The sequence below is a fragment of the Hylobates moloch genome, unplaced genomic scaffold (assembly GCF_009828535.3).
Source record: "Hylobates moloch isolate HMO894 unplaced genomic scaffold, HMol_V3 SCAFFOLD_19, whole genome shotgun sequence".
NCBI classification, from domain to species: domain Eukaryota; kingdom Metazoa; phylum Chordata; class Mammalia; order Primates; family Hylobatidae; genus Hylobates; species Hylobates moloch.
Window position 1 is genome coordinate 64,426,916 of NW_026652294.1, and position 22,547 is coordinate 64,449,462.

Genomic DNA, 22,547 nt, shown 5'->3' on the forward strand with positions numbered 1-22,547 from the left:
AAAGAAGACATTTATGCAGCCAGAAAACACATGAAGAAATGCTCATCGTCACTGGCCATCAGAGAAATGCAAATCAAAACCACAGTGAGATAGCATCTCACACCAGTTAGAATGGCCATCATTAAAAAATCAGGAAACAACAGGTGCTGGAGAGGATGTGGAGAAATAGGAACACTTTTACACTGTTGGTGGGACTGTAAACTAGTTCAACCATTGTGGAAGTCAGTGTGGCGATTCCTCAGGGATCTAGAACTAGAAATACCATTTGACCCAGCCATCCCATTACTGGGTATATACCCAAAGGAGTATAAATCATGCTGCTATAAAGACACATGCACGCGTATGTTTATTGCGGCACTATTCACAATAGCAAAGACTTGGAACCAACCCAAATGTCCAACAGCGATAGACTGGATTAAGAAAATGTGGCACATATACACCATGGAATACTATGCAGCCATAAAAAATGATGAGTTCGTGTCCTTTGTAGGGACATGGATGAAACTGGAAAACATCATTCTCAGTAAACTATCGCAAGGACAAAAAACCAAACACCGCATGTTCTCAGTCATAGGTGGGAATTGAACAATGAGAACTCATGGACACAGGAAGGGGAACATCACATTCCGGGTACTGTTGTGGGGTGGGGGGTGGGGGGGGCGGGGACAGCATTAGGAGATATACCTAATGCTAAATGACGAGCTAATGGGTGCAGGAAATCAACATGGCAGATGGATACATATGTAACAAACCTGCACATTGTGCACATGTACCCTAAAACCTAAAGTATAATAAAAAAAAAAAAAAAAAAAGAATCCCAGATGGTTCCAGTGTTCAGCAAATTTGGCAACCACTTCACTAGGGTAATAGGTCCACTCAGGTTTTCCACTTCTTTGCTCAGTTTTGGTTACTTTTATTTTACTAATAATTGCCCATTTAAGTTTTCAAAGTTGTAGTCAATAAGTTGTATGTATTATTCTCTCATAATTCTTTTAATGTATTTGATTTCCTCGGTTATGTTTCCTTTTTATATTTGTATGTCATGCACCACATCATGATAGGTCAGTTGAAGACAGATTACATATGACAGTGGTCCCATAAGATTATGATATTTTTATGGTACCTTTGCTATGTTCAGATATGTTTAGATACACACATACTTACCATTGTCTTAAAATTGCCTACGGTATCAGTACAGTAGTAGGCTATACAGGTTTGTAGCCTAGGAGCTATATGCAATTTCATGCATATAGCCTAGGTGTGTAGTAGATTATGCCATCTAGGTTTGTGTAAGTACACCCTGTGATGTTCATACAACCATGAAATTGCCTATTAACACATTTCTCAGGTTGTGTCCCTGCCATTAAGCCATTCATGACTATACTTGTATATTTTTACTCTCTCTTTTTCCCTTAATCAGGCTTGGAAGTAGTTTTTCTGTCCTGCTGGTCTTTTTAGAGAATCATTTGTTTTATTTATTATTTTAAATATTTCTTTTTTCTATTCTGTTAATTTCAGCTTTTATGTTTAATTTCATCTTTTTAATTTTTGGGGTGGTTGTGATGCTGTTCTTTCCTTTATGGTAAGTAATGGGTTCCTTTCTTTCTTCTTTTTCTTTTCATTACCTTTTAGATAGTTTATAATTTCCCTTTTGATTTTTCTCTTTGGTTCATGGTTTATTTTCTTAATTTCTAGGTAGTTGAGATAATTCAGTCATTTTTTATTGTTTACTTTTATTTGCCAAAGATGAGACAGTATGGCCTTAAAAGTCTGTACTTTTAGGGATTTGTTAAAGTTGCCTCTTTGGTCAAGAACATGATCGATATTTTTAGAAGTTCCATGAACATATCAGTAAAAGATAATTTGTATTTGAATGATACGAAGTTAGTCTTTGTCTAATAGTCATATTCAATTCTGAAAATGATACATTAATAGTAAAAATTCTCACTGTGACTTTATTTTTTATAAAGTTTCTTGTATTTTAATAGATTGTATTCATAATTTTTTTGGTGTGTGTGGGGCTTATGATTTATCTTCTTTATTAATTGTGCCTTTTATCCATTTATAATTATCTTTATTGTAATTCAGCTTAAGTTTTCTCTTAACCGTTGCTAACTGATACTGCTTCCTTTTTGTCTGAATTTGCCTGATTTCTCTTTGCCTACCCATTTATTTACAACTTTTTGTTCTTGTTGTTGTCATTTTGTGTTAGGTGTGTTTCTTGAAAACAGTTGGATTTTGTATTTTTCAATTGACCTAAACTCCCTTTATGGGAAAATTCAGTCCATATACATTCATTCTAGTGATTTATGTATTTTATTTTATCTCTTCTATTTTACTTCACATTATTATATATTTTTACATCCTATTTTCTTATTTTTGCTGCCTTGATTGCATTCTTATTTATTGTGTTTTCTTTTCTCTTTGCTAATTTGGAAGTTCTACTTTTTCTTTTCCTGCTCTTCAAATGTCTGCTTTACTATTACTTGAAAACAATATGCAATTTTTGCATCTACTCATAGGTAGTATGATTATTACCTATATTTTAGGGAAGAGAAATGTGAGATGTAGAAGAGTTAGACAGCTTGCCTTAGGTTTACATAGTAAATGGCAATAGTCTTGCCCCAGGGCTGCCTTTTTAGCTAGTATGCTTTAACGCCGTTGGAGAGAGGCATACCTTCCACATCCATTAAAAAGATAAGAGGGCATACATTTAATTTTATTATGCCATAAAAATAAACATAGCCCACTTAGTAAACTATAAAATATCGGTGCTAATAAATTTATAAATCTGAAAAATTGAATTTTTTGGGAAAATATATAATAAAATTATCTCAACATTAGAAAGCAAAAGTAGAATAGTATTCACGATTCAGAGTTATCTAAGAGTCTTCTCTGCAACAGATTCAAGGAAGATGATATTACATCTTCCTTGAAATTGTAAAATGTTTGTAAAATGTTTGTAAAACATTTGTAAAATGTTGTAAAATGTTTGTAAAATGTTTCAAATTGTAAAATGTTTGTAAAATTTTCCAAATATTCAATAACTTTTCATTAAATAATATTTTGTTTTGTTCCAGAGCATAAAACATATTGGGACAATCATCAAAACCATTTTATGAACCATGTGTATACTCCTGGTATAAAAACTTAACAAATAAAATACAAAAATTTCCATAAAAGTTTTCCAACTACCTGTAGAAATATTAGAAGAAACTGAGCCAACCAGTTCTACAGTAAATTTAAGAACTATCTTCCATGGATAAGCAAAGATAATTAAATCTAAGAATCCAGTAATATATAACACCAATAAATGCTGATAGAAAAAAACCGGATAATCTCTACTAATGCCAAAAAAGAATTTGATAATATTCAATAGCCATCCTCATCAGAAAACTTTTAAAAAATCTGAGAAAACTAGGAATAAGTGAGTACTTTTTCAGATAATGAGAAAAAAAATCAGTGATAAATTCATAGCCAACATTTTCATTATGAAACTGTAGATGCAATCTCATTGATATTAAGAAAAAAATTCCTGCTAACACAATTTCTATTTTATATATTTTTAATGTTTGTGTATTTATGAATGTTCTGATTTTTCAAAAGTTTTGTTTTTTAATGTTCTGTTGAAAGAAATATACACATATATCTGAAATGAGTCCATTTTATTAAAATGAAATAAGTGAAAGTTGTAACATTAATGTAATGACCTTTTTTCTCTATCAACTTGCCACAAATAATAACAAATCCGTACTAATATGTAATTCTGGCAGCAGGATTGTGAGATGGACATGCTCACAGCTTGCCCTAAGGAGTATAAGTTGGCAAAATAACTTTGTGGAAAGCTGCTTGACAGTTTTTACCAAGAGTTTTAAAAGAGTTTATGTCCTTTGACCCTGTAATTCTAATTCTGGGAACTCCAGCCTAAGGAAATCATGAGAATGGCTGACAGAGATTTGTGTATGAGGATGTTAATTACAGTGCTATTTGTTCGTTATATTTTAAAAATTGGGAAATAACCTAAAATGCCAGACAATGGAATGGTTAATATAAAGTAGATACAGCCATGCAATGTATAGTCATAAAGATCATGCTTTTGAAAAACTTTATCTAAAAGGACTGATACAATGTTAATAGGAAAAAAGCTGGATACAAGTATATTTAAATTTGATATTGATTTTATAAATATATATATATATATATGCAGGAAAAAGTTTAAAGGACTGGAAGGAAATATTGAAAAAATATAGCACTATCAGGGTGTGTTAAAGTTGGGAAATTTCTGACTCCCTCCAAGATCACGTAAATCATCATCATGGGTTTACATTTCATATTGAGAGATATACTTAATTCTAAACTAATATTAGAACGCTAACCTAGGCTATAGGCTGAGATTTAATCTCTGTGAAGAAAATCACTATCTTTGCAATGATTAATATTTCTATTTTATAATCACAGTTTCAAGCTTTAACCATGGATAGTTCAAGTCAGTTGAGAAACTGAAGATAGAGCTATGTCTTGTAACACCACTACCAGAAAATTACCAATGGGTTAGTTGTGGTATCTGAAGTTATATGAAGATTAGCAAAGAGCTAGTATAAAGTAATCTCTTCTTGTCCCTTTACAAAAAGAATTAGGCCTTCTTTTCAATTCTGTTGAAGAAAGTGAACAATTGCAATCATAGGGCTGGAAAATGCCTGTAAATGTCTTATGTCCACCTGTTTGTTCTCCAAATGAACAATGCCAGAAAACTAACATAGGAAAACATCTGTGTAAGAAGGGAGAATCTGAGGGTTGCAATGGCTTTCGAGGTGCTTTTTTCTTTTTTTTTCTGTTTTTTTTTTTTTTTTTGAGATTTCCTTCACAAAGCAAGAATTTTTATATCCAGTGGGAGTCTCTATAGCCACTGAGAAACTATCTCTGTAAGATAAAACTTTCCTCATCTGTAAAATGGCAACACCAATAATATGACACATTTTATAAGATAATTGTGAACGTGAAGTTAATGCCTGCTTGTGAAGGTCACCGCAGTTGTTGGGAATATATTGGTTATGTTACCTTTGCAAAATTTCACATGCCTTTTTAGGCCTGTTCCCATTGGGTGACAAATCTGTTTATTGAGCCAAAAAACAGCTCCTGGAACTATGCAGAATAAGTCAAATCCACCATCTACATTAATAATCCTTCAAATACTTGAAGACGGCTTTCATGAATTTAATAACTGCTTTCTGTGGCTTCTTTTTTTTAATTTCAAGAATAGAACACAGTAGACTGTAAAAATGAGCATTATCAGTCTTCCTTTGGATTTTCTATGTAAATGTTGTTTAACATTCAAATGGTACTGATTATAATTTGAGATATTAGTAGTTAGATATGCCATTGTGTCCCTCTGTTATTGTTTGTAAAGGAGGTTAAACAGTATATTAACTTCTGAGTAGTGATTTACTGTTGCTTTTGTCAGAGAAAAATAAAAAAGAAGTAAAATAATATAATTTGATATTGCCTTTGAGACTTTTCAGTTTGTAGAAGTCTTTATTTCCTACTCAATTTTATTTTTTTTTTAAAAGCACACATGTAGTGTAAATACAGCATCACACAAATGCAGAGTTGTTCTTTTCTTCCTGGATTAAGCTGTTGTGTAATATTGCTCTGTAACCATTAAGCAGCTGCTCTGCCTCAGAGATGCTCATATTTCCTTTGGTAGATGAAGGGAATTTACTATATGAATGTCTCCAAATTGCTTTAAGATCTTTAGCTGTTGTATCAGCTATTTAGATTTACAGTGGTCTATGAAATGTGAAAAACATGTTCCTGAAAGGGCCCAATACCCTAGAGGTTACGGATGGGGTTATGTTAGCAGCAGATAACCTGACATTTTGCCGAGTTTCACCCCCTATCCTACTGCAGGACCCCTGCCCATTGCAAAATCCTCCCAGTTATTTTGCTACAGCCCTCAAGTATTGTCTTCTGTATGCTAATGAGTAAGCACTAGTAGGTATCCGAGTACTATTTTAAGTATCTGAGTACTATTTCATCCATGATTTCTTTTTCACTCTGCCGTGGCTTGGGTAATGCCTGTCCATTACAAAGGCTATGCTGCCTGCAGACATGCATGAAGGTGGCAGCCATCGGCTTCAGGTGCTTCTCCCAGGCTACCCCACTTGCCTGATTCTCACCTGTCCCTGTTCCCATAGGTACATGGTTAATAGGCATCACCACTCATCCTCAAGAAACCTTCCTCCACTGAAGTCTCACTGGGCTCCATGCAGGAGTAGAGCCCAGTGGGACCTGTGTGGTTTTTTGCGTTTTATCCAGTAGGTTCCAAAGAAGTTCTGATGTATTTCCAATGCTTTTCATAGTTTCAGTAAACTACCTCTTTCCACTGTTTCTGTAGATTCCAATTTCTTAGAACCTGGGAAATTGGGGGTGGGGAGTGGAGAAACACCCTGCTACATTCTGAATTGTCTTCTTTTTTTCTGTGAATAGCTGCAATAGTCATTGTATTGTCTATGTCTGACTGCCTGAGTCTCTTCCCACTGGTCGAATTGGCGTTGAGCTGGCTCATCCCTTCTTCATGATTTGGCTTCCAACAGGCTCACACCCCACTCCACCTTAATGGTCATGACTTAGGAGCAAATGGATCTCTGACTCCTCATTGGAGTAATGAGGAAATGAACTTCAGATTACACATACATATTGTAATGTTATGTATTACATCTGATATCGTTTATGTAAATACATTGAAATGTTCATCACTTATTCATCCATTTATTTAACAAATATTTTGGGGCTCTTACTATTTAAACACTTCCAGTTCTTTGGTTGTTACTTTGTATTAAATGCTTGACATTACACATTAGTACACAACAAAGTAAGAGATACAATCCAACCCTAATCATTACACTTTCTCATGTGACCCAAAAGCCTAAATACACTCTTCAGCAAACAAGTTCTAGGGAATAACAGAGGTTAGTATAATTATCCATAAATCTGAAACCATCTGTATCTACATTGTAATATAATGACTAAGATGTTAATGTGTGACCATGTTTTTAAAGTTGAATTTTAAAATTTTGTTCTGTGTTTATTTAGTACTTACTCTATATATAGACAATGAGTTACTCATTAAGGAAGATATAGAGATGAACAAAACCCAGTCACTTCCGTAAATAAAGGAGCTGATAATCCAGCAATGACCGCAAGACTTGAAAACAGATCTCTCAGAACATCTGAAAGTACAAAGTATAAAATTAGTACAAACTAGTTGCTATACAAGTACAGAGGAAAGAGATTTCTGGCTGGGCCAGTGGGTGGGAGAAGGAGGTGGAGGAGCAGTTTACAGAGTGGGTGGTGGTTGGGCTGGATTTTGAAGGATGAGACTAGAGTGTGTAGAAAGAGGGCCATCTCATCGCAGGGAGCTGCAGGAGGAAGATATGAAGGTAGGCATTTACAAAGTACAATTGGGTGAGGAAAAATAATCTTGTGTGACTGGTTAAGTATATGAGCTGTAGTCATGTTTTTCTGTTTTGTTTTTTTGTTTTGTTTTTTTTGAGACGGAGTGTTGTTCTGTCGCCCAGGCTGGAGTGCAATGGCTCGATCTCGGCTCACTCCAACCTCTGCCTTCCGGGTTCAAGCGATTCTCCTGCCTCAGCCTCCCGAGTAGCTGAGACTGCAGGTGCCTGCCATCACGCCCGGCTAATTTTTGTATTTTTAGTGGAGATGGGGTTTCACCATATTGGCCAGGCTGGTCTCAAACTCCTGACCTTGTGATCCACCCACCTTGGCCTCCCAAGATAAAGAAGGTTTTGTACTTAATATATTTACTTTATTAAGTTTACCCTATATAAAATAAAGTATAATGAACTATAAACAATAACAAAAGCAACAAAAATCTTTCTATATGATAGTAAGTTACAGTGGTCCAGAAGAGTCAAAACATCTTTTTCCCCCACCAGGCAAGGCAGTCGGTGTCCTTTTTGGTATTCATGACTTTTAGCACCTTGTACAGTGATTGTTACATAGGAGTTTCTCAATAATTACTGAAATGAATTTAACCTGGTAAAAATTAATTGCTCAAGAAATAAGAGTTTCTTAAAATAGAAGTGCATTAAATTGGGACATTTTGTTATAATACTCTTAAAAATGTGTATATATTTTTCAGAATAGTGACTTAATGTGGCACCTGTTTTATCCCCTACTGAGATCTTACAACTTCCTCTCACTCCTTCTTTCATTCTGTTTCTAAAGAAGGTGGGTGGGTGGATGTCAAACATCCATGGCTCCTCAGTTCATAGCAGTGAAACACATATGCTAATTGAATGATTTTCTGTCTTTTCATGCTATGTATGGTTGAAAAGCAGTGTGGTGCCTTTTATTCTGGTAAATTTTCTGAATAAAGATTTGCGGATCATTTTGGACTGTCTAGAAGCCAGTGTGCATAATTTGGTATATAGCTGATCGCAGGTTCCACTGGCCTGTCTTAATTTATTGGTAACATGCTTATCATGGGGTTTATATTTTTATCTCCCTTAGTAACAACTCTATAAGATAGGTGATTTTTATTGTCTCCAATTTGTAAGTGAGGAATCTGAGGCAAAAAGAGGACTAATAACCTAGCCAAGATTTCGTAACTGGTCATCTGTGGCTAGGATTCAAATCCCAGCTCTTTGATTTCAGTGCTCCATGTTGCTACACTACCCATGCCTCAAATCTCTGAACTGAATCGAATTCCTTGGTCAGCCCTAAAGCTTTATGTAAAATCCAATCAAATTGCCAGTTCTTAGAATCTAGTTTTGTTTGTTTGTTTCTCAGATGTCTTTCAATTCTGAGGATTTTCAAACTTATTCTCTCCCTAGGACAGAAACAAGTAGGCCATAACCTCCCCCGCTAAGTTATTCCCTCCCTCCTCACACTCATTACACCCCCGTAACATAGATGAGAAAGGGGTGGGCTGGGTGCAGGGTTACTGCTGTTTGTGGGAGTTCTCATCTCTAGTTTTGGATATAGTTAGACCAGCTAGCAAGCAGGCTCCATGGCCACTGTGGACTCTGCCCAGGTGTGACTAAAGGGTCATGTGGCATTCTCAGAGGCCTGGATTCACCACCATTTGCCAGAAAAGGTGTCTAATTCTTGAAATAAAACGAGTCCAGTGGAATAGTAGCAAGGGTGAGGAAAGCAGTGAAATCGTGCAATGTATATTAAAGATGCCCAGAAATAGGTCAACGCGACGTTCTGTATTTGCTGTATATACACGTTCTGCTTTTTATGTTATTAGTAACCCTGGAACAAGGGTGGGGGTGCTGGTAACAGCAGCTCACTTTTCTTTAATCAGAGAAGGGTTTACAAAAGAACAGTGGCCTTAAGAGATCTTTCACGTTATTCCAGCAAGGTGCTAATTGTGGTTGTGGTTTCCTTTTTCTTTCTTTCGTTTTTCACTTTAGTCTACCAGGTGCTACTGAGTCAAAAGCATTCACTGAGAGCTCACAGACCATTCTGTATGCATGGGCCATGGCAAATCAAACCGCATCAATAACCCTGTACTTTTAGAAAGGGAAGAAAAAAATTTCCTAAGAGATTATTTGGTATCTAAACTTTTTATTTTTGTTTAAACAAACCTAATTTGCATTCATAAGAGTTATTTTTTAAAGTCCTTATTGTAAGCATATTTGGTTTTTGTTCAAACCTTTGGCTTTAAAACACTTAAATTCTAGTGTATAATCATTTATTTTACTTTCTGCTTATATTGATCATTTTTCCTTTAATGTTTATTTTCAGGTTACCTTGAGGATAGTTTTGTAAAATCTGGAGTCTTCAATGTATCAGAACTTGTAAGAGTATCCAGAAGTAAGTAAATTGTTTTCTTACTACTTAAGCATGCAGTATGATTTAAAATACTTTATATTTTGAACCTTAATTGTAGTATAAAGAGTGACCACATATTAGGAAAATTTGAATTTTAAAATCTTAAAACTTTTGATGAAATAACTGAATATGTTTTGCTTGATTTTCTAAAATGTTTGCATTCAAATCGTCAAAACTTTTTGTTGTACAAAAATAATTTTGGGGTTTTTCTGATTGCCATGTTATTGGTATTCATTTAATTCACTGTTCTCTGCATGACCATAGATGGCCATTTATATCAAAGGAAGTGTGATTAATTAAATGTACTCTATGTTGTTATGATAACCCACATAAGTTTCCTGTAGATAAGTGCTTTTTCATTTTACTAACATTTTGGTGGGGGTTGGAGATGTACAGGATATACACACTAACGTGCAGAGTGTAGAGGGATGCAGAAATTAACTTTGCAGATTGTAGTTGGATATAGATAGAAAGCATTGTTATCCAAAACAATGTCCAATTGTTTTAACTGGCCACTTCACCTGAGACACCATTCTTGGCAGGCTGGATCAGATTTTTCTAGGGTAAGCTCACCTGGCAGGCTACCTAAGCAAAGGGGACGTTACCTTGATTAACTCTTTTACTTATTACTAGCATGTACAAACATATCCAAGATGCAAATCTATATGTACTAATTATGTTAAAGGAGGTGACTCCTTTCTTCATACTCCCTTCACTGATTTAGCTTATTTATGTAACTTTGAAGGGTATGTTTTCACCTGACATTTTGATAGAATGCATCACACTTTGGAATGATGTTATTCAGATGATTTAGTCACACTCTGATACTTGCCTAAGTTGTGTTTCTCATTTGGGTCAAATTTAGAGGTCGTGAATAAGAATTATGATGATCCGGAAAGAACAAAGAGTAAGCGAGTTACTGAGGATAAGAATAAGCAGTGTTTTAGAGTCTTGTTATTCAGTAAAGGAATCTCCACGCTATCACTGACTATCTTTTGAACCATAGTTCCTCAAATAGCTCGCATTTCTAAAGTGAACAGTGCAAATAGCATGTATAGCAGGGAGTGATATACATGAACGTTTAAGACTGTAAGTAGTTTATCCTTTCTGGTATAATTCTGGAGTAGATAAATGTATGCCCAAAAGACTTCTCTCATGGGTCTTTTTACTTGGTGGCAGTGTAGGAGAAGAAACACAAATATCCTATATTCTGGTAGCCCCAAGGTATGTATTCAGTGGGCAAGGAGATTGCCCAAGGCAATGTTCCTTAATGTGTTTTTCCAGATCAGTATGTGATATCCAAAGGTATCGAACATTTGAAAGTTTTCACTTTTAATTTGGGAAGAAATATGCCTGACTTATCAGTAGCACTTTGTAGCATCAGGTAAGACAGGGGATATCTGAAGGGGTGTGTGTGTTTTCCCCATACTGTTCTTTAGTGGAAAGGCTTATGGTGCTCCAGTTAGGACGCTTATTAAATTATTTGCTTAAATTTGTACTTCTCTGAGTTCAAGTTCAATGGTATATTTTCATCCTTCTTAGGAGTAGGGCAGTAGAGTCAGCTGTCAGAAAATATTTATTTAGTACCTCATTATAGGTAATATTATTCTAAGGGCTGTCAAAGGAGAACCACATTAGAACCTTCAAAAGCCCAGACAGATATTTTGAAAAATCTGAATTTCAAACACTAAAAAAAAGATGAAAATTATCTTTCTAGAACAGTTCAAAACCAGGTAAATTTAATATTCTTCATTCATTCATTCATTCTTAACCTATAATGTCATATCCTAGAAATTTTTAGGTTATTTGTTATAACAAACATTACTGATCTTGTAATTAGCACATTAATTATCTATGTTTGTTACATAATTTATTCAGCAAACATTTATTTTCTCCTCCATATGTAAATAGGTGTCTCTGAAAGGCCTGATAAGTTATCTTCCTAAGTGTTTTAATATATCCACATCATAATCTTTGTTTACACAATTAAACTTCATTATTTATGAAATAAGGGTTTGCTAAGTAAACATAAACTTCAGCACAACGCTTACGTGTGTATCACAAATTCTGACTTCTTGAGGGTTTACAGTATTCTAGTGCTTGCAATCCTCTAGGGTTTTACAATCATAAGACCCACTGATGTGTATGTTGACTTTAGCTAATGAAGCTGTTCAGCATTAGGATAGTGATCTCTCTGTTGAATGATATTATCTCCATCTTTAAAGTTGATTTAGGATCAGCTTTTGGAGTGAGGAGAACAATAAGGGAGATTAAAGGTTGGCCTCTAACGCTTAGAATCTGAGGTTCTTTGGTGCTTCATTTCTAAGAGGATATCGGCAACCTCTTAAACATGATTTGCAGCTTTCAGCCTTCTTGTAGCTCCCTGGGAGAGGCGCTAACACTGATCTTTGCATCTGATGTAAGTTCTTCCAGAGGCTCTTAAGCAGGAATATCTGACTGAGACTTGCTGTTCTCACACACTCTCTTTGTCATTAAATATTTTCCATGTGTGTTGTTTTAGTACTTTGGCCATGTTTATTGTTAATCTACTTTCCTTTCTGTAATCTCCCATTTAGTGTCAGAATGCATACTAAATTTTTACAGTGCTCATGCATAAATCTGCAGACAAATTATTTTATTGCTATCTTTACAAAATTAAAACATAATATGTGTACATATTTATGGAATCCATGTGATCTCTGGATCCATGCATACAGTGTATAATGATTAAATCAGGCTATTTGGGATATCTGTCATCTCAAACATTTATCATTTCTTCATGTTGGGAATGTTTCAAATCTTTTTTTGCTATTTTGAAATACGTGATATATTGTTGTTAACTGTAGTCACCCTGCTGTGCCGTCAAATACTGGAAATTATTCTATTATAACTGTATGTTTTTACCCATTAACCAATCTCTCTTCATCTCCCCACCTCCGCACCCTCCCCCACCTCTCACAACCCCTTCCATGAGATCAACTTTTTAAGCTCCCATGTATGAGTGAGAACATGCTATATTTGTCGTTTTTATTGCTGTCTTGACACTCTGGAATAATCTTTCTGGAACAAAATTTAGAAAAACAAAATTTCTGAAGATTTTAAAATTATCTACTACAAATTACATCTAGTTTATTTATGGGTAAGCAAATTATGTTAACTGTGGAGCCATATGTATTCAATAGAAACTATAAATCTTTGCCTAAATATTGCATGAGCTTAATAAATTGAAAATAGTTTATGTAAGGTAGAACCTCTAAGTTTCCTGTTAGTAACTCAGGTCTATGAATTGTATCCATTACTGTGATAGGAAGCCAGACAGATTGTTTACTTCACTTGAGCCCCTGAAATACTCCTTCTAGCATGTACCCCACTTCCAGTGTCATACAGAACATGGTTCTAATAATAAATTATAAAACGTGGTTACTGTGGGATTTCTTACCTCACATTTTTTTTAACCTTTGGTGTGCCTCAACCACAACAGACGTAGCTACCTTTTAGCTGTCCAAATAATTCAAGCCATCAGGCATAGATACTCATTGGATACAAATATTTTCTGTGTAAATATATATTACAGTGTATTATATAACATGAACAATCTATCAGAAGGCTGATAGATAATCCAGAAGTTTGGAGCTGATACTAGTCATGTATATACTGATGTATTTAATTTTTAGTCCAGAAAGGGAGATTTTCATTGTATATTCCTTGGTTACTTCTCTGTGATAAAGCTTGTACCTCCTAATCATACTTTCTTAAAAATATTTTAAGTTAATCTTAGCCTGCCTAATATTAAAATACAATTCAAAGGATAGTGAACACATTTGGAATATTCATTAAAAATCCGGGGTAAGAAAACTTCCATAAAAATCTGCAGTTCCTTTGGAATTTTATACTCAACTTGAGACAGTTGGGAGAGAGGAGGAGTTTAAGTAGACCACGTATGCTTAGAGTGAATCTCAGGGGCTCTAGAATTTTGTTGCAAAGCCCCAGAGTACAATTTCATGTGAGCTTTTGAAGGGCTGATTAAGACAGGTAAAGAAATAGAAACTATTCCTAAGGAGTTCTTTGACACCAACCTGTCTGGTCTCCACTTTGCACATTATCTCTACCTACGATTTTCTTCTGCAGCTGTCCCTGTTTAGAATGACCTCCCTCTAATCTCTTACTCATTCTCCAAAGTCCATTGCCAGCTATGGCTTTTCACAGACTTCTTGGACAATTCAAGCTGGTATTGGATTTTTTTTCCCTTGAAATTCTACAGCAGTTTTGGATCATGTCATTAATTTGGACAGTTTCATTTTCGTCTATTTTGGTATTTATGTGTTTTGCATGAATGTTTTACTTACCCAGCTTGTTGCCCAATATTTTTATTAAGGGCAATATATGAGACTGTTTTGTACACATTGCAGCCAATACCTACCAGCAGTGGACACAGTCAATAATTTGTTGAATGAACAAAATTTCAGCAAACAGCTTCATTTATACCTCTTCCTCTGCTTTCAACACATTTTTGAACTGTTCATCTTTGCTAACCATTCCAGTCTACCAGGGAAGAAGTTTGGAGGAGAAAGCAAAGAAGGAAGGGAACTCACAATCGTTGAGCACCTGTTCTACCCTAGGCATGATTCTAGGCTCTTATCACTACCTAGTTCATTTCATCCTCAAAATAATCATATGTGTCAGGTTATTATTACTCCCATTTTACAGTTAGGAAACTAGGGCACATAGCTTATAATACAGAGGGAGTTTAAAAGGCTATTTATCTCTCAAGACGGCGATTCTAACACAATATGCTGCCTCACAGATTTGTTCATGATATCTAAAATTAAATTTTAAAAATTTGAACAGATATAGTTATACAAAATATCATGAGATATTTTGATAAAGACATACAATGCATAATAATCACATCAGGGTAAATGGGGTATCCATCACCTGAAGCATTTATCCTTTATGTTACAAACCAAAAATTATTGTTCTATATTATCAGCATTAATATCAACATTAATATTTGAGTGGATTAGAAGTCATGATATTAATAATTATTATTATATCCTAACAGGGAGGCTGCGAATAATAATTTTTGCTGTTTTTTTGTGAAACGGTTCTATGTTTATTTATTTAACAATGATTTGGTTTTCGAGAGCCTAAGTAGTGCAAAGCAGCTTGTTTGGTGTTGCTGAGTGATAGGACTCGTATATTCTGTTTCCTCCTAGGCATTTTTAACTAGCAGAGTGACAGATGTAATGTCAACTAATATAAAGGAGTGAGTAAAGAAGGTTGAGGAATAGGATTAGGGAAATTGGTAACCAGTGATTATAATCTGATTGCCTCAGACTTCCAAGCTTGAACGTTGCTAAGGTGAGCAAGTTTTCAGGTCCTACCCAGGTTGTATGGTGGGTATTAGAGGCTTAAGGTGAATAAACTTCTCTCTATCTTTGACCAGAAGCATGGAAGATTCTCGATTATTACATTTGAATAGAGGTCAGAAATATGAATGTCATTCCCAGTGCTTCTTTGTCTTATTCCTCAGCGCCCATAACCCAGGGAACTGGAGTCAACTTCCCAATTGGAGAAATCCCAAGCCAACCATACTATCATGACATGAACTCGGGGGTCAATCTTCAGAGGTCGCTGTCTTCTCCACCAAGCAGGTAACTGAAAGAAGGGCTGCTTATATTCTCAGCTGATACACATATAGGTTTGTAGGTGGATGATAGGCAGATAGATAGGTAGGTAGGTAAAGAGAGATGGGAAATAATTTTTGCTGGTAGTACACAGATTTTTAATCTTTCCTGGTTAAATTTATTCGGCTGTTACAAATTAAATGTAACTTGTACACAGCAGTTTTAAAAATCTTTTTCAGGGGGACAGGTAACTAGGAAAACATATTAATATGATTTTTGTCCTGTTGTAGGAAATATTAAAATACTATAAGTTAACAAAATCTTTTGATGACTTTAAAAATGATGTTGCTGTGGCCATGATCTCTGGTTTATAACTGATTCCTGGTAACTTTTACCCAAATATTACATCTAAGCTAAGGATAATGAAACTTAAAAAATAAAATGTGTCATTTACCTAGCCTTAAAATTAAAGACCACAGTTTGCCAAGTTCTTCAATTAGTTGATGTTTTTTGACTAATTTAATTAACTCTCTGTTACCAATGAAAATATTACCTTCCCTGAGATTTGGTTTAACCAGTCTATGTTGGGGGTCAGCTAGAGAGAGTTCTCTTTGCTTTTTACTTCTCTGTTAACATTCTCATTTTTTTTTTCCTGATCTTCTCATGGTAATTGTCAGTCAGGGTGAATAAAGATTACAGATGTATTGATTTTTTTTTTATTTGAGCTAGATCTTCAAGACCTATCTCATTCCTAGAGCATTAAATATATGTGTAATCAAATATAAGAGCATACATGAATTCTAGAGCAAAACACTCATTTTACAATGTCAACTTTTTAAAAATAAAAGGATACCTGTATATTTATTTTTCTAAACTATTCTCAGTAGTGCCTTTCAATTTGAATTAATTATGGACTGGGCATATGTATGTTTATAAACTAAGATCAATTTTATATCAGTTCCAGTTAAACCATTTTCGTATAGTTAAATTATGTAGCAAGATAATTTGGTTTATTATTAAAATAGTCTCTGACATATCAAAGTTTTAGAAATGCTTTGATTTTTCTAAATTTAAAATGTGAGTAGTAATTTTTAAATTTTATCTGCTAAATCAGTATGTTGTCAACACAGATCTTTCTTCATGACTATATAAGATACTGTCTTTCAGAATAAGCAAGGTTTAAAAAACATTTCTCTAGTACTTCCTTATGCATATAATTTGTCCCCAATTTTAAGTTTTTCAAACAAATTTTCTGCTGACTCATAGATGAGAGAATAGATTTAAAAGAGAGTTAAAATGTAAGGTCTAACTTTGGGTACTTTGGGAAGAAACTAAGCTTAGCATGGATAGAAATTGCCATCTTCTACGTCATGTTAATACTCGGAGAATTGTGAGTCAAATATTAATCATGAGTATCTACAAATGTACTCAGACATATACATGATTCAAGGGCTTGGAAACAGTGCAGTGGAAAGAGCACACTTCTGGAAGTCAGATGTCCTTAACTTATGTCTGACTGCTTCCATTAACTTGCCCTGGACAATCCACTGAATCTCTCCAAATGTGTGTCCCCATTTGTAAAAACAAGGGGATTGGTTTATGTATATGATTTTTGAGGTCAATTTCAAAGCTGAAATCCTATAACATTATGGTTATTATTGCCGCAAAAAGTTAATTTTGAAGATTTTTAAAAAGGTTTTACCAACATAGGTGTGAATAAGATTTTTTTTTTAATTAAAGAAAAAATATTCACTGGGCACAGTGACTCACACCTGGATTCCCAGTACTTTGGGAGGCCCAGGCAGGAGGATCACTTGAACCTAGGAGTTCAAGACCAGCCTGGACAGCTCCCTCTCTACAAAAAAATTTTTTAATTAGCGAGGCTTGGTGGCATATGTGTGTGATCCTAACTATTTGGGAGGCTGTGGTAGGAGGATCACTTGAGCCCAGGAGCTTGAGGCTGCAGTGAGCTGTGGTCGTGCAACTGCACTCCAGCCTGGACAACAGAGTGAGACCCTGTCTCAAAAACAAACAAAAAAAGAAAAAAATTCACTTTTATAGTCATAATTTCATAACTATCTGCTTTATAGGATATTGGTGGGGGCACATGAAAGAAGTATATCAACCAGTATGGGTATAAAATAGCTTCTTAATCTTTGTTCTGTATATTCACCTTTCTTATTCATTGAGATGAGTCATATTTCCATATTAAAATGTATCATTTTGGCTCAGCACAGTGGCTCCTGCCTGTAATCCCAGCACTTTGGGAGGCTGAAGTGGGAGGATCCCTTGAGCCCAGGAATTCAAGACCAGCCAGGGCAACATAGCAAAACCCCATCTCTACATAAAATACTAAAATCAGCTGGGTGTGGTGGCAGGCACCTGTAGTTCAAGCTACTTGGAAGGCTGAGGTGGGAGGATTGTTTGAGCCCGGGAGGTGGAGTTTGTTGTGAGCCGAGATTGAGCCACAGTGTACTACATCCTAGGTGAAAGAGTGAGACCCAATCTCAAAAAAAACAAAAAAAAACCAAAAAACTATCATTTTAGAAGTGTGCCATTTAGTTTGAATTTGGAAATGGCCTTCTTTTTTTCACAGTCGATTTTAAGAATAAAGAATCAATAATCTAAGTTTTAAGAAAAAGTAAAGAATAATATATAAAATAGTTTATAATCAGTAAAATACTATAATTTTTTATTATTAATTATAGAGTTATTACTAAGAATTACTATTTGATAAGTATCTTCTAAATGCCAGCCACTTAACTAAAAGCTTTACATTTAACAACTCATTTTACCCTTCCAACCGTCTGCCTTTGAACTGGGTTTTATTGTTTCCAATTTACAGATGATTAAACTGAGTTTAGGTAAGTTAAGGAGTTTACTATTAACAATTCGTACGTGGCCTACTCAAGATTTTATACTAGGACCGTCTTGACTCCAAAGCTCTTGTTTTACTTTATTACCTTATCTTTGGATTGCATTGTCAATGACAAGTGCTATTAAAAGGAACACTGTTAGTATTGATAATGATAATGAGTCAGGTACACAATAACACAATTTTAATGTTAGATGGCAAGCAACATTAAGAGTTCACTTTTTATTAGTGGAATTTTTGTTGGAAATACATTTGAAAGATAAATATAATGAACACCATATTTGTTAGACAGGTTTAGGTATAAGATGGTATGATAAACGGTATATGCAACTAGAAATATTTGCTATTACTATTGATATCTTGAATACTCACCATTATTTCAAAATGATTCTGAGATACTATTACTTGTGCTTATGAAAATTTTCACAGTAAGGATCTTCTCAGATCATTTACTTTAAAATGTACACATCTTCCCAGAAATCCCATTAATATAACTATTGCCATATTTTAACAGCAAAAGACCCAAAACTATATCCATAGATGAAAATATGGAACCAAGTCCTACAGGAGACTTTTACCCCTCTCCAAATTCACCAGCTGCTGGAAGTCGAACATGGCATGAAAGAGATCAAGGTGAGTAATAAGGAGACGCCTCTAGAGACCATGAGTAAAATGTTGGCTCGTTTCTTAAGGTTCGTTTAGTCAAAATTTCATAATTAAACCAATATGGATTGTATATTTTTTCATAAAATGATTCCTGTAGAATTATTTTTGAGATAATATGTTAGTCAAATGTCGTCAAAGTTAATTTATCCAAAATCTTATTTTTACATGTTTCGTTGGACTTTTTTTCAGACAAAATGATATTTTAGAACCCACAATTATGTATGTGACTGATTATGGTCTGTCTACATTTGTTGGTTGGAGTACAGCAGAACCACAAACTGTGATTCAATTAGATCCGCCTGCTCCTCTTTATGGAGTGTTGCAGGGAGCCAAACTTTAAGCAGTTTGCAAGTGCCAGGAACTGAAAGTTGTCATTTAAAGGAACCTGCAATTCCTTTTGGAAGTAGGTAGACCATATACAATAAAGAAAAGTGTAATGTAAGATACATTGTGTCGGAGTCAATCTAGCTATGCTTTCTAGATAAAACTGTGACCCAGTTCTAGGGCAGCTTTGAGGAGAAATATAACTTTAAGAAACGGGTATTGAGACCCAGAAGGATTGAGACTTAGCTCTTCTTAAAGTCTGTTGGATTTGGTATATTTCATTAGACATATCCATGCTTTCCCCCACAATCAGAGGGAGATTATTAGGCATGGAAATAGAAAAATTAGCTAACTGAAGTTTTTGGTGGTAGGTAAGCATGTGTGCAAATAAGATCTTATGTCAGCAGCATAAACATGTATTTTTAAATTGTCTTTTAAATAGAATTCTGCATTAAAAAAATCTAGCCTGGGCAATGTGGCAAGACCCCATCTCTACAAAAAAATACAAAACTTAAGCCAAGCATAGTGGTGTGCGCCTGTAGTCTCAGCTACTCAGGAGGCTGAGGTGGGAGGATCAGTTGAGCCTGGGAAGCAGAGGATGGAGTAAGCTGTGGTCGCACCGCTGTACTCTAGCCTGGGTAACAGAGTGAGACCCTGTCTCAAAAAAAAAAAAAATCTAAAAGAAAGGAATAATGGTTTTCAGCCCAAGACTTGGGTGTGTATTGGTGAGGGTTGGGGTACTCTATGTTGAGTACTCTTAGGAGACACATAACTCTGGGCCTTAACAGTTAAGGCCAAAGTCAGTTCCTTATTCAGTGCTCCTTCTTTGCTGCTCAAATTTTTTATACCGAGTGCCATGGGGTTTAAAGAATAGTGAAAAATCTTCATGGAGACATTGGCCTTTGAGTCAAGTGTACCTCCTTTAGCACAACTGACTCAAAGCTCAATTCCTAAATCTCACCTAAACCTCCTTGAGATTCTAACTGGTAAAGAAGTGAGGGGCTGAAGAGGGTGGTGGTGGGAACTGAGACAAAAGCATAACCATGTGTTACATGGGGAGGCAAATTTCAGAATGGCTGTGTGTGCCATGTGGCTGGACACAGAGCACATGGAGGGAAATAATGGAGATGACAAGGGTCATTTTATGCAAGGATATGAAACTCAACTGGAGAGTTTTGACTGTGAGACCCCCCTCAGAGGGCATTTTGTCTCTGAGACTCCCCTCATGAGAGACCCCACCAAATCTGTTTTTCAGGCAGTAGGCAAAAATCATCTTTATAAAATGTAAATAACAGCATATTACTCCCCTACTTCAGATCCTCTAGTCACTTCCCACTGCTCTCAGGAAAAAATGGGAATCTTTTCATATGACCAACAGGCCATAGCCTTGGCAGCTGACATTCTGCTTCCTCTTGCTTGCACTTGAGCCCACTGCTTTATTTAAAGTTGAGAATTCAACAACCGGGACCTTCCTATAAGTTATGACCTCTGGAATGCTCTTCTAACTCTTCATCTGGCAAACTCTTTGTCATCCTTCAGAGCCCAGCTTAAACTGAGAAATTTCAGTCTAAATTCTGTCTTCCTAGTTTTCTCTGTCAACACCCAGTACTGTTCTTTCATTGTACTCATAATATGTAATCATATAGCTATTTATGGGATTAGTTGTCTAAATCTGTCTACACTATGAGAGCAGGGACCTTATCTATTTTGACTACTACTGTAACCAGCACTTAACACACACTTGATGCATAGTAGGAGTACAATAAATAGTTGTATAAATGAACCATTGATAGGCAGAACACCAGTCTCATTAGTGAAGGCAAGATATAATAGAGACTTTTACCAGAGTTGCAGAAGTGAAACGAAAAACAAAACCCTCAACCCTTTATATTTTATTGCTTGTTTTACTGACATTGTCAGCTTATTCTAAACAAAGCCATACTTTCCCTGTCAGAAAATTCTTCTGGAAAAGATTTTAATGGTAATAACCTTGTGAATGTGTGGGAATGGATGCGTTATTCAGAAGTGTAGGTGTTCTTTATTATAGAGAGTGTCACTTTGTAAGAATTGATTCCTCTTTAAGCCTATTGAATAAAGCCAATCTCAAATCATATTATGAAACATTTTTGAAAAGTAGAAGGGAAACTGTCATTCTTTTTCTTTGTGAAATCATTGTATTGTCTTGGTGATTTTCTTTTGTCAAGATGACTAGACTTACTGGAGGAGTCTGGAAAGGCATATTATATTAAGAGTAAGGAAGAATATTCCATTCTCAAATGTGCGTTTTAAACACACACACACACACACACACACACACACACACACACACACACACTCTCTCTCTCTCTCTCTCTCTCTCTCTATCACTTTAACTGAAGACCCTGAAGACTTCGTAATGTGCACAATAAGCCATTGTGGGAAGAAGACTCAACTACAGTGAAGAAATGCGGGCAATACAGTACTATCTTTATAAATTTGCTAAGCCCAATGCAGTCCTTTTGTTCTTAGAAAATTGCTTTTTAAAAATTTGCAAAATGAAATGCCCAACGGTTGTTCTTGTCTATCTTCTAATGTTCTTTAGACACACTTGCCTGTGATGGAGGGAGTTGTCTAAAGCACATATTGAGTGCCACTCTGGTCATTGAAATAGCTTTGACATGTCTTGTATTTATAATATTTTCTCCTACAAAGCCCTGTACTAGTTGATTCTCAGTAACTATTTATTGGTTGATTAAAATATGCTTGTGTTTAAAATGAGCAGAAATGCTTAAAATTTACTATTAATTATTTCCTGGGTATGCCTTATTCTGTTAGCGTTAAATTTGCATTAAAATCTATTCTTGACATAGCCCTTAGCAAAATTGATTTATTAAATATGAGAATCAAAGATAACAAAATTATGGACAATATATGGCATTCTACTTTCCCTTTCAATCTGAAATAACAACCTAAACCATTGAGATTTATTCTGAGTAGGCAAAAATAAAGGATATAATATGACCAAATTATTATATGTATTCTGTTCTTAAAATAAATCAAGCAAAATATTAACACAAAATCTAGGTTTATGTAATAATATGTTCATGCAATTTTAGTAACTTAATGAAAAAGTATTTTTATTTTAGCATATTACAATAATAAATTAATTATGTCCTTATTTCATTTCTTTTCAAAACAAAAAGTTACAACTTACT

General features: G+C 35.0%; 1 protein-coding gene across 8 annotated transcripts in view; it reads left to right on the plus strand.

Annotated features, from left to right (window-relative positions):
• The window catches only part of NFIB (nuclear factor I B), a 241,099-nt gene that overhangs the window by 157,357 nt on the left and 61,195 nt on the right, over positions 1-22,547 (plus strand). For all 8 annotated transcript variants that reach the window (XM_032139821.2, XM_032139823.2, XM_058431226.1 and 5 more), the window contains exons 4-6: positions 9,775-9,843; positions 15,395-15,515; positions 18,878-18,996. In XM_032139821.2, the coding sequence (XP_031995712.1) occupies positions 9,775-9,843; positions 15,395-15,515; positions 18,878-18,996 (309 nt within the window). The remainder of the gene's footprint in view (positions 1-9,774; positions 9,844-15,394; positions 15,516-18,877; positions 18,997-22,547) is intronic.